Raw genomic sequence first — 13719 nt, 5'->3', positions numbered from 1 at the left:
ATACTTATTTATCCTGACAGTTTATTAAAGGGCCAGAGGAAAATGAGGATTGTAGAAAGAATGACATAAGGTACTGGCGGAGTATTTCATTTTTGGATTCAGGTATATTGAATGTTCTTTCCCAGTGACCGAGTTAAACGTCCACGTCATGACCTGCGATTTTAGACCTCTGTAGTTTCTATGTAAACTAAACCGTGTACCTTATCAGGAACCCCAGTGGCCCCAGTCCCCCCCCTCGTCACAGCTGTGAGCAATAAGCCTCCCACCCCCAACTCCTGCAGCACCAACCTCCTGAATGCGTGCGTAAAAGACGAGTTTACCGAAACCGGTTGGCTGGGCTGTACGCACACAAATGCACGAACCGGTGGATGAACTTCACGTGGATAATGGATTAACGCATCAGACAGATAGCAAAGACGCAGCGCATACTATGAGCTCCAGATGTCAATGTATTGGAAGAAAACACCCACCCACCCACGACGGAATGACTCACAGTTTAAAGTAGTTGAATAAGCGGGCGCCGGTGCGGACGGGGAGATTCTGCGTGGGGTACTCGACTTGTTCCTGGTATTTAAAGCTCCTCTAACTGTGGGTTTTATGGGGAAGAGAGGCGTTGAGCTCGAGCCGCTATACGGACTGACAGTTGCTGCGCGAGGCACTGGTGCCAGATATGGATAGCGCGCGGGATACCTCAGGACACTGGTGCGCATCTTCATAAAGTGCCAAACTTCGAGACTGTCCAGGCCTGTTATAATCTTCATCTGTCCCACATCAAAGTGGCTGACAAACCCGGGACGAGCAAAACAACAACACTTCTTTGAGACCAAGAAGCGTATTTAGGAAGACATTTTGAGTGAAGTCTCCAAAGTACTTTTACAATTCCCCACAGAGGAAGTGTTGAAGATGCGTCTAGAGGTGGCGTGGAGAATTCAGATGCTGCTGGTGATTTGGTCAACGCTTCTCGTGAGTTTGGGGACAGGGTTTCCAACCAGACACAAACATATTGGCCACAAGGTAAGTTTTCCTCACATACCGAGCTTTTTTTTTTTTTTAGTTTAGCAAAACGTTTTAATGATGCGGTGAAGTCTTTGAATTACACCTGTTGACAAAAACTACTTTATTTTGAGGTTTTCTTTTTATATGCAATTCCAAATTCGGTGCGCATGTAAACAAATAACGTAAGCCTTATTATTCAAATAGCCTATTCTACATTTAGGTGTTCACCCCACTGCACACACAACACCATTAGTAGCATATGTCAAAAGGAAATGTTTAAAAGTGGCTTAAAAAGTCACATTTTCCGTGAAAAGATCCCATTTATTCATAAAGATTTAACATTTTATAATAATAAATAATGATTCAAATGATTAAAGGCCTCCTAAGTATAGTTGCTCTCTTTTTTTTTGCACTTCTCTCTCCATGTAGAGTAAAGGGTTGCCATAACTGGGCATGCTCCCTGCTATAATAGATCCTCTCTTTACAGACACACACACTCACTCACACACACACACACACACACACACACACACACACACACACACACACACACACACACACACACACACACACACACACACACACACACACACACGGGCTGTGCAGTGTGTGTTCTCCAGTGTTTGTGTTGCACACAGACATATTTGGATATCAAAGTCTGTTTGTGTGTGTTTGTGTCAGGGTTCAGTTTTTGCCTTTGAACTCTCCTTGTGTGGCCTCCCATGGATGCCCTGTTGGGACTCCCTCTCTCTCTCTCTCTCTCTCTCTCTCTATCTCTCTCTCTCTCTCTCTCATCATCGGCCTGATTGATGTCAAGGCAAAAAAAAAAGAGACAGGCAGGAAAAAAAAGGGAGGGAAAGGAGGGAAGAAGGGAGTGATTAGTGAGAAGAAGACATCAAATAATCTCACTGTGGTTGTGCGATTGTTCATTTCATTCATCAGAAAGGATGCAGTTGTAGACTCTGTACTTTCGCCTGTGACCTGTGTGTCCGTAAGTGCTGGATGAAGAGAAGAGATTAGCAGAGGAAAAAGGGAAGGAGGAGGGGAAACTCAGTAAAGTGTGTGCCCAGTAACGAGATGCTTATGTAACCAGAATAAGGCGAGCCATCGGCATCTCTCACACAGAGAGGGGTCAAGTGTCATTCATCTGATTGTTTACATTGGCTCTTTTTTTGTGTTAATGTGGAATTTCCTGTTTTTGGTTTAACCCCCATCTCTCAGCAAAGAAGAAGAGGGGGAGGAGAAGTTGTGTTGAAGTGGCCTCCTTTCCCGATATCATGACCTGTTTGCCCCAACTGTTTTGTACCTCCTACCTTCAACCTCCATAACCTCACCCTGATTCCACCAGGCATGCATTTGTTCCTGTTTCCTTTTGCAAAAGACAGTGATCAAAGAGGGTCCATAGATTATTGTTCTTCTGTAATGGTTTGGAAACAGCCAAGTGCAAAGGCCTTTGATATCTGCGGGCGCATAAATCAGGGCTGCCACACCGCCTGCCTTCCCGTCCTGCCCCCCCCCCCCCCCCCCCCCCCAACGCCATCAGATCCCATCCCTGCCCCTCACCTCAGCCCAATGCCCCCATCCAGACTCCCGACCCCCCCAATCCATAACCTGAAAGTGTGTCACCGTCAGCAGTAACTATGACAGTATCCCAAATAGATCCACTTTTTCCATCTAATGAAAGGAAGACTCAGTGTTGCCAAAAGGTTTGATTTAATGTTTTTCTAAGAAGAGAGAAGCGGTTTCCAGAACAGGCTGAGGTCCCCCACTGCATCCACATAGTCTCACCGTTAAACACACCGCATGCCATCATCCTTGGAGCCTTTGATCAGAAGAGCCCCTCTTCAGAGAGGAGGAGAGCAGGATCAGAGAAGACGAGGGGAGGAAGAAAGGAGGGGAGAGTGATATACAGGGCAAAAGAATACAGGATCCAGATGTGTGACAGGACGGGATGAGAAGGGTGTGAAAGTATGTGGCCTTTCTTGTGACGCCGGACCTTCTTTGTGTGCGTCATTGACTCTGGACCTTCTTTGTCTGTGTCAGTATGTTAGGGCATAGAGTGTATATTGTCCCTACAGATTTAACAGTGAGACAGTCCAGGGCCAGGGCTGGGGAAAATGAAGCATCATGATAAACCAACAAAGCATGCTACCATCCATTGCAACACGATATTAACTTTGAATAATTATTCTCATTGTAGATTCATCTGCTGATTACTTTATTAAATTCTTGATTATTTATTTTGTTTAGTTTTTTTTGATCATATCCGAACAGACCATTTTTGCCTGACATCACTCTAAAGTAGGGAGTTCAAATGCTTTCATAATGCCATATAGCTGTCTGTAAAGTAAATCATGGAAATGTGGACAATACAAGAACTGTTATCATTTTCTCCACCACCAGATCCAACCAAAAAAGAGAGAAAAAACGATGAAGTCCAGAGGGAAGAGTGGACATATTACAAGTTTTAAAAAAAACAGTAATAACCCTTCAGCTACCATTAAATATCAGCGAATGTTAGATGTTAGCATTAGCCACTTCTTAGCTAATGTCGCTGTTTTTCTGAAAAGGAGGGACTAAATATTATGATAACTGTTTGGTAGTGTTACACAATAGGACAGGGAAACTCAAAGACATTCAGTATACATTAAGTACCAAGAAAAAAAGAAGCAAAATCAAATCCAAATGTAGAGGCCTTATCAGCGTTGGCACTCAGTAGCCTGTCTGTTGTGCTATTTAACATTTAATAGTGGGATGTTACATGGCGTCTTTTTTTAAACATAACATCAACGAGTCTTTTAAGCCATTATGTACTTCATTACATGCTCTAAATTCAGCAGCTTTGCTCTGATTATTCTCTATTTCTTTATTTCAGCTTTTGGGAATCTGTCTAATATTTGCGTTGGATGTTGTTACAAAGAGAAAGCTAAAATGTCCTTAATAGGTTATCTACTTGTCACCACCAGTGTACAGATATCTAGGGAAGGGGCCAACTTCTCTTCATCTATCATTCATCATGCTTGACTGGCTTCTCCTCTAAACAGCAATAATGTGTTCACATGCTTGAATTTGACCGACCACATAACTTCTTTATGGGACAATCACAGGCAGTCAGTGAAAAGTACGCCTCGTTCTAGAGGCCACAACTATAAATCATCAACCGTCTGGTCATTAATCCAGACATTTTTTCTCCTCTTTAGCCTTCTAACAGCAAGTGTTTTGCATTTAGCAAACCACAAACTAGCTCAGGTCAATTCTCAAGGTCCTGCCCAATTGTACAATGGGGCCAATTAAGCAAATTCAGGATGATACAGAGAGGAGTGAATGGCAGACAAAGGTTCATTTGATTTTTTTCCAGTGTGCATGAAAGATATGTTTTACTGGACGTAAAAATGAATCATGCCAATTTAAAATCACTCCTCAGTATCTAAATTCTTATAACAGTACTTTCATCTACAATTCCCTACCATTATAATGTCATCAGCATTCTTAGATAACAACATTATCCTCCTGTTCTTCTCAGTACTGTAAAACCCGAAAGGTCAAATTAAGTGGTGGCCGTAGTGGCGGCAGCACAGCAGGTTCAGACATGCTTGCACCAGCCCAGGGGTCCCACGCCTCCCAGGCCCTCTCATTAAAGCTAAAAGCGGATCTCTCTGGCACAGGCCCCTCTTTGTCCACGGCCTGGATGCCATGACTGTTGTGGGAAAAAAAAGAATGAAATGAACGAAGGCTGGTTGGTCACTTGGCTGGTTAGTCGGATGCCTCAGGGGCTTTTTGGAATTGCTGACCAAGCTACAAAGTTCTACATGGTTTCAAGGTTTCTTCCTGGAAACAGAGTACTGATTGTTTATATACTCATCAGTGAGCCATTAGTGATACCCCTTTTTACCATTAGCCAGTAGCTATTGGCTTTGAATATATTCCAAATGCTTCCCTTTTTCTTTACATTATATCATAAAGTTTGTGTCAGCACAGACAGGCTTTTAGGCATTTCCCTTCATTTTTTTAATGAATTATTTATAAAGTTGTTTTGATACCAATGGCAGTATTGGTAATGTATCTGGTATGGACAAAATTCAGTCTCATCATGAGTATGCCAGTCAATGACAACATCAAAGCGAGCACAAATTCAGCATCAATGTTACATGTTTTATAATAATGTATTCTTTATCACTATGCTGCTGGATGGCAATTTGTTTTTGGCCAGTAGTCTCGTCTCGGTGTTGGGGAATCTGTTGCTTCATAATTCCTCTAGATTGTTGTTTTTGCTTCATATGAACTTTTTATCTCACATTTTAACTTTCATTCCAGGCTCATGGCCACCATGTCCAAGGCGGTGGGGCCCAGTATATACCTGAGACTTTGGAGCAGCAGAACCAGGTCCAGAGTCTTCTGCCTGATCCCCACAGCCACCAGAGGAGATGGTCCCATCCTCAACATCGCTCAGTCGGTGTTCTTCCACAGCCGGAGCCTGAGGAGGAGACCAAGCCCTTCGTCCTGGATCTCAAAAACTTTCCAGACCTCACCAATGGTGATATCAACTCTCAAAACCCCAACATACAGGTGGGTTTTGAAGATGGCAGCCATCTCCAAACTGTCTGAATTGTTTGTCCATGTGGTCTTTCAGCTTCCAAGAGATCCTGTAAGATATTTATACAATTAAGTTTGTAATATTTAACGCTATTAAAACGATAAATAAACATCAATTTCAGCTTAAATAGCCCTGAGATAAGTGCATGGAGCTTGTCTGTTGTGTCCAAACAGTAACTAAAGATGGTAAATTGTGCGTTAAATTAAAACCATCCATGTAACCAGGGCCCAGGCATTTTCTCTTTCATTTGGTGAAATGATTTGTTTCCTAAATGTTTCGCAAAATCAACAGTCTCTCTGTCTAATCTTAGAGACATGGCGGTGTGTTTTCATGCTACTATTTAATTAAAGTGTAATAAAGAAAAAACAGACTCTGTAGTCATATGTGTTAGCCATTAAGTCCTCATCATTTCATTCCAAATTGGCCCAAAAGATCAAAAAGTTGTTCTGTTTAACTTATCTCATGGCAGTTATGCTCTCCAGCTCTGGTCAGTGTAATCAGGATGTGGTTAGAGGGACATAATGATGCCTGCCTATGTCTACATGAAGTTCAGAAGCCAATGACATTTCTGATGAGTTTTCATGTAGCCTGTCGACCAGATGTACAATAATCCAGTGTAAAGACTCTACACTGAGTATATTCAACAAAGACAAATATAAGTAGTTCAAATCGGACATCTTTCCTAACTATGATTAATCTAACAACAGCTTCATAAAGAGATGTTCTCTTCTTGTCTTTTTTTCACCTCAGCTGAAGCGGACACTTAGAAGTATTGTGTATGAGTCATCTTGAGCTAATGAGAGGTACTTATCCAGAATAAATGCTCACATTCTCTCCCTGAGAAGATCGTTTAGTCGGCTGAATGCTCATGCTTACATCTGGATGGCTGACTTACAGTACATCCGGTGAGAAGTTCTGCTTGCCTAAAGGAGCTTTTCAGCACATTTAAAAGAGTTAATTTCCTGATAAGTTGAGTGTGGAAGAATCAGGACTACTTTCCATTTTTGATGACAAGTCAAGGCAGACACAGCTAAATCAATTGTTGTATGTAAATATTTTTTGGTGTACCACTCAAGAATTTGTCTGACATGGATGCTTTCTTTTTCTACATAGGTAACCATCGAGGTGGTGGACGACCCCCAGATGGAAGTAGAGATGGACCTGGCCAATGAAAAAGAGTGGCTACCCTCCTCATCCTCCTCCCCCTCCTCCACAGTAGATTGGCTCGGCGGCAAGAAGCTTTTCTGGCCACTTTTCTGGAGTTACACAGATTCAAGCGAAGACAGCAACAGTCGGTCAGGCGCAGAAGAAACAGGCGAGGAAGAGGAGGAAGAAGATTACTCCCTGGATTACGGCAGCGAGGAGCCCTTACCCAGTGGAGTGGGCGCAGACTGGGATACGCACTGGAACGAAGGCTGGGATCCAGTGCAGAGCTACTATGGTAAGACTTGCCACGTAGTACAAGTTCTGTCTGCTGTTTCAGCCGCACTGCTCTTAAGATTTGACTTTCAAATGATTACCAAAAATGATCTTGTGGGTTATACAAAATAATCAAAAGGAAAACAAGCTTCACATACAATCACAGAATTCATCTCACTAAAAGAGTTATTGAGTTGACAGGAAGGTCTGGAATGAGAGACAGTGGGAGAGAGAGGGCTGCATGATAACTGCCTCCCCAGTCAGAGACAGCCAAACGATGCCAGCATGCGAGGCAGCATGAGCACTCGACCATCAGGACATTGCGGGTTGTGTGCACTTTGAAGTCGACACTGGTCGTGCTGGTCGCAGAGGCCTGCCTTTTGAAGATGGGTCCGATGCGCTCGCTAATGGCAGCGTGAGGCCGGCACTGTATACTGGGACAAAACATCCCTCTGCTTGTGGACAATTAGAGGGCAGATTGGGAACACAGAATGACAGGGGCCATTCGGCCAGCCCTTTCATCCTTCCCCAGGACCCCGTGGGTCCCCCCAGACCCCGGCGGCCCTCACTGCCCTCTGCGGCTCAGCCTTTTTGAGCCAGTTCAAGAATTTCATGGGGCTTTCAGGGCTCTGCATAACTTTTACAGCCCTTTTCCCCCTCTTGGATCTGCCTTCCTGCAGTGGGGAAAAAATGTTGTGTCTCAGCTTTTGCAAACCCTTTATTCTGTGGTAATAATAGTACATAATAAAGAAAGAGAGGTGTACATTATGAATGAAAGAGTGAAGATGGAAATGAGGGACAGAAGAAGAAAAAGAAAGTTTTATGGGCTTGGCAGTGGTTAGGCTAGTGTGTGTGAGGCCTACTGTAGATCAGAGTGCTGTCATTGGTTTACCACAAACTAAAGCTCTCATTCTTTAGACATTTCTCACAGACACTAATCTGTTCATGATTGATCTGTTTGTTTTTCTGATGTTTTAAGGGTCGGTGAAGTGTGTACTCATTTACGTGTCATAAAATGTGCTAACAGGTGTCTAATGACTTGGCAGATTTGAACTCTTTAACCCTTCTTCTGTCCGTTATTCCACTACAAAGACTGTCTGTTGTGTGTTTTGCCAGCAAAGGGCAACAGTGCCTATAAAGTGGTCACATCTAAAGACTCGCTCAACATAAATCAAGGATGTATGCCTTAGCTTCTTCTGTAATTAGGGCTCTCCTGACACCTCATTGCCTTATGGCCACATGGCGAGTTGGCAGTGCCCACAAAGTCAAATTGGGTGCTCGCTACACCCAAGCTGGTATTTCTGCACCCACCTCGCCTTTAATCAAGAAGGACTTGTTTTTAAGTATTATTAACACCACAAGGAAGCATGGTGCAGGGGCGGACAGCCACAGCACAGCTTCCCTCTCTCTAATTTAACTGAAGTCATCTTAAAAAGAATATGGGCTTGCATGGGAAAGGTTCGACCAGGAGAAAATTGTCATTAATATGAACCAAGACTGCCCACAAATGTGACTATTGAAGTACAAGTTGAGTTGATCTCGGCACAAACTGTAAGGTGTAATTCCATTCTGCAGGGTTCTGCTTTGTGATCAGGATCAACCATTTGGAACTGCTGACTTCTACTAATTTAAAACATGTATATTTATTGAACATCATGACATCAAACATTTCACTTTTTTACCGTTACTTTTAGCTGTTTTCATTTTGTTTTTATCCTTTTTCCGTTTTAAACTTAGATCTACCACAAGATCCTTACTTTATTTCAATGTAAAAGCAAGTAAAGCACTCAGCTTAACACAGTACAAAATTAACATAGTTCAAAATAAAAGCCTAACAATGTTTTATTTCTGAATGTGAAATAATGGAATTTCACAATAAATCAAGATTACAAATTTTAATCGTTAAAATCTTATTACAATATGATGAGTTTTTAAAATAGCGCATACTTAATTTGGCGACAGTGACAAAGTTGTAATTGTTTTTCCACAGAAAAAGAGGCGGATGAGTGGACACCCTGGTCCCCCTGTTCAGTGACATGTGGGCACGGTGAGAGGAAGAGGACAAAATCATGTGGCTACTCCTGCACACTGACAGAAGCCTCTAAGTGTGACTTAGAGCCTTGTCCTGGTAAGATTATAACTGTGAGGTATTTGAACTTTGTTTTCCAGCTGTTTTTCACCTATAAATGATGAACCACTCTCCTCTTTATAGGTGAAGTCAACACTGTGGCTGAGCCTTTTCCCTTTGAGATGGAGAATGGTACAGAGCCATTTGGGACAGGTGAGTTTTCCTTATGGGAAGTTCTCCTTTAATTACCACAAGTATATTTTACTCTCCTTACTTACTACAAGCTGCATTTACATTACTATTAACAATTTAATTAGACAGACCTAATCCTTGGTATATATTTGAGCGGTATATTTATGGTAGAACCCCTTCAGCTAATGGATTATTGTGAGGAGCAACTGATATGCTGTCACAAGCTTATGTCTAAACTGTTTTTAGTCATTGTTTATATGTTAATGTTTATACATGCCAGGGATAGGATTCAGATTTAATGAAATCTGTTCATGCTACCAGTAGTGCCTCAAACTGTAACACAACTTCATGTGGTGTAACTTTTCTATCTCCAACAGATGTGGACAGCTGTGAGAAGTGGCTCAACTGTAAGAGTGAGTTCCTGCAGAGGTACCTCCACCAAGTCTTGTCTGAGCTGCCGAGCTGCCCCTGCTCCTTCCCCTCTGAGGTAGCGTACACTGTGGTCAGCATCTATGATGAGAGTCATGGCCGACAGTTCCGCTGGCGTGATGCCAGTGGCCCCAAGGAGCGCTTGGACATCTACAAACCATCAGCACGAAGCTGCATACGATCAACCCTTTCGAGTGACTCATCTACTCTCGCAGCACAGCATTGTTGTTATGGCGTTGGCGGGCGGCTGATCACTCGGGGGAAAGGCGCAGGTACGCCGAACCTGATCAGCACAGAGTTCTCACCTGAGCTGCACTTCAAGGTGGATGTGCTCCCTTGGATCCTGTGCAAGGGAGACTGGAGTCGCTTCCATGCAGTGCGGCCACCCAATAATGGACTCAGCTGCCCAGAAAATCCGCATGAAGACGTGTTCATGAATGAATTGGAAGAGGCCAGAGAGTACTGAGAGACAACAGCCAAAACTACCACTTCACTCCAAGAGTCAAAGGGCCCAATCCTAATTTTAGCAGGGACTGCCAACCTTAAAAGTCATGAAATATAATCCTTGCACCATGCATTGACTAAGAGGAAATGCAGTTTTTTAATTTGGAGATTCATGGGCTTTGGGTACGATGGTGAAGTGTGGTTGTCCCAGGTTAGGATTTGGCACAGTGTGCTGAGATCAGGCTTGACTGAACTAAAATGCATTGCAAGAATGGAAAAAAATGCAGGGCTTTCCCATCGCTTGCCAACCTGTTTCACATCTGGCATGACATCAAGCTCTCTTTCTTTGTATTTGGTTCACTCTTGGGTGCGTGTAAGCAGGATGTCTACCTACTGGCTTTCTTCATGGTGTCCTGGAGCGCTTGTGATTGACAATAACAACATATGGTAAACATCCTGATTGCACTTCTTGTAGGTTTTATATTTGTATGAATGTAGGCTGGTTATATTGATGAAACAAACACATGGATGGGAAGAGTCCAACAGATGATTATGCCAACTATGCTGCTACAATATAAAATCCTTCAGGTTTTAAGAAGGTATTATGGGGACCAAGACAACAGGACGTAAATAAACCCAAAAGATGCTTCATGCAGTAACAGTAATGAACATTTCAGTCACTACATTTAGTAATTTTAGAATTATTTGGGCTCTTAACCAGAGGTAAACTGTTATTGTTACTAAGCTTAATGAATTAGAATGATTACAAAATCCCTAAAGCAGTGGTAGTAAAGGATCATCACATTTGATGTCAAATGTTTGTGTCTCACAGATTGATTCATGTATTTCCTCACTTTCACAGTCAGGAAGATGTATTATCTGGGTGCCAAAGAGTTAAAATTGGACTGTTGGTGCCTCTGTAAATCCAGTCTCCTTAGTCTCTACTGTTCAAAATGTATCTCCAAGATGAGTAGATTGTGCATATAGATGTGTCTCTATAATGTTCTCAGGGGGTCTAAATTACCTTGCTAAACATATTCATTCATTTACCTCAACAGTGGAGCCCTATACAAAACTAGAACAAAGTGTTTTGGGGTAAGATTACAGAGTACAGGACGTGTTGTCCAGATCGGAATTTATAAGAAGATAATGCTTTCTAAAAGCAGTTGAGACCCTTAAAACTGAATAGTTGCTGTTGATTGTGGTTGTAGGACGATATCATTGCTGTTTAAGCTGTTGCCCTGGGTTTATGTACAGAACTAGATTGGATAGAAAGAACCTTTCTGCTCAAACCATATTCCCAATACTGTAGATAATGCAGTTGCAGCCCTTACATGGATATGATAGAATACAAGTAAAGGCGATATGCTAGCTTTTACCTATAAAAAAAGTGTCAGTATTTCAACCAAATGTACAGTGGAAGACATTGTAAATGCTACTGTTTATCCATAATCAGAGCAGTCATTAGTATTATAGCAGTGGTTGTGTTCAGCATTTCATTCAAAGCAGTGGCCTTTCTCTTAAATGTGATTGGAAATACCATAGGTTCCAGGAATGCTTTTTCTATCCAGTCTAGTTCTATGAATGTTCGCTCCAAATCTTTTTTCAGGAATTCTGCTTCCAGATATTTTTATGCAAACAAGCATTTACATGTTGGAATCACCGACTTTTAATGGAAGGCACTTTATTTAAGGTATATATAAAAATATACAAAAGATATATCGATATGTATTCTTGTTTGCCATTTGATGATGAGTATGGTGTTATTATGAAGGGAAACTCGTCAGATATGCTGCATTGTTCTATGAAAGTGCTTATGTCAAGTGTTCTGTTGAGGAAAGCATGAACTTGTGATTTCTGAATCTAGTATTACATATTGTGTTGTACAGTATTTATTTGTCTATTCTCTTTTTTTGTAAGTTTGCTGAAGCTTTGAAATGTCTCTATACTCAACATGGTGCACTAATGGGACTGAAAAAAATGAAGGCATCCGTTATCAAAAGGGAAACCACTCGCCTCATATTACTTCATACAGCAGCATCAAGTGTGTGTGATTTGTTCTACTTTGTACTGCAGTGCTCTATGAATATGTTGTTGCAATTATACTGAAGAAATATATAAAGACCTTGCATTCATCATCTGACTTTCTAACGTGTCATTTCTTCTTCCATACTTTTGATATTTGCAGCAGAGCCAAACATAGCATAGTACTGTATATCAAAATTCCTCAAGCACAACTGAGTAGTTATACTATTTACTGACTGACATACCAAACTTTTCTACAGCTTTCCTCTCCAACAAGACAGGTACAGTGCAGCAAACATTCCTGTAGAGAGCAAACATGTCACGTCCTTACTTAAAGCAACAAGCTTAATCTTGAGAGAGCAAATGGGAACACATGCTCCAAGACCATGCCAGAAAAGAATCGATACAGGCCTCTCCTTTAGATACCAAAAAATACACTTTTTGTAATACCATGTATGGTAATTATTCTGGACCTTCTTGTGAAAAAAATAGTTGATATTTGCTTTTGTTAATTAACAAAGGTGTGCCACAAGATTCAGTTTTGGGCCCCATGCTCTTCAGTGTTTATATGAATGACGTTGTTTCTTCTTTGAATGTTGTTGTGCCCATCTCTATGCGGTTGACCCTATTTTGTATTGTATTGCTGATTCTGGTCAATTAGCCATCAAAAACTTGCAACTTGCTTTGAATTCTCTCCAAAAATGTATTTTTAACCAAAAACTTCAATTTAATGCAATAAAAAAATAAATTGATGCTGCTCTCCAGAGCCAGAAATATTGATTATGAGAGTGTGCACATCTCTACCACAAATGGCTCTGAAATTGAGTATAAATATGTTGGCATGTGGCTGGGTGAGGAATTTACATTTAATTTCCATGTGAACACTCACGTCTCCAAGTTGCGACAGAAAATTGGCTTTTTGTACAGAAATAAATCATTTTTTTCCTTTGTCCTGTAGAAAAAGAATTGTTGAAGCTTTATTCTTGTCAGTAATGAATTATGGTAATGTAATTTATAGACATGCTGCAGCTTCAACTCTAAAGCTTATGGACACTGTGTATCACTCTGCCCTCAGATTCTTAACTATAGATTCAGCACTCACCATTGTTACCTGTATAGGGATATCAGTTGGCCTTCTCTTGACGAGAGGCGCAACAAACATTGTTTGTTATTTATTTTCAAGGCCCTCATCAGAAAACCTTCAACCTTACACAAAAGACCTGCTGGAGTGGAATTCTGACACCTACACAATCTACTGATTGACTAGTTCTTAAAGTCCCTCAAGCTCTTACTGCACTGGGTGAAACTACATTTTTTTTGATGGCCCAAACTCATGGAAGTCCCTCGTCTATGATTGAAGAACTTCCCTGTCTTGCAGAGTTTAGATTTTCAGTGCTAACAACAACAAAAAATTAATAGTTATGCTAAATCATTTTTTAAATATAATTTCTGAGTTTGTGTATTGTCTTGCTTGATGAAGTTTCATTTTATGACTCTAATTGTTCATCTTTATGCTCATCCAACAGATCTTCAACACACTGATAAGAGGATT

At 41.4% G+C, this 13719-nt stretch overlaps 1 protein-coding gene across 1 annotated transcript; it reads left to right on the top strand.

The window, feature by feature from the left end:
* Positions 1–295: 295 nt before the first annotated feature.
* On the top strand, positions 296–12285 carry ism2b (isthmin 2b). Its single transcript, XM_020633473.3, has 6 exons — positions 296–1014; positions 5311–5562; positions 6704–7031; positions 9000–9137; positions 9222–9290; positions 9647–12285. Exons 1-6 carry the CDS (start codon positions 904–906, stop codon positions 10162–10164), a joined length of 1416 nt encoding a protein of 471 aa, XP_020489129.2. The 5' UTR covers positions 296–903; the 3' UTR covers positions 10165–12285.
* Positions 12286–13719: the final 1434 nt, after the last annotated feature.

This window comes from Labrus bergylta, chromosome 15, assembly GCF_963930695.1.
Source record: "Labrus bergylta chromosome 15, fLabBer1.1, whole genome shotgun sequence".
Classification (NCBI taxonomy): Eukaryota; Metazoa; Chordata; class Actinopteri; order Labriformes; family Labridae; genus Labrus; species Labrus bergylta.
This window is presented reverse-complemented; position numbering and strand designations above follow the sequence as displayed.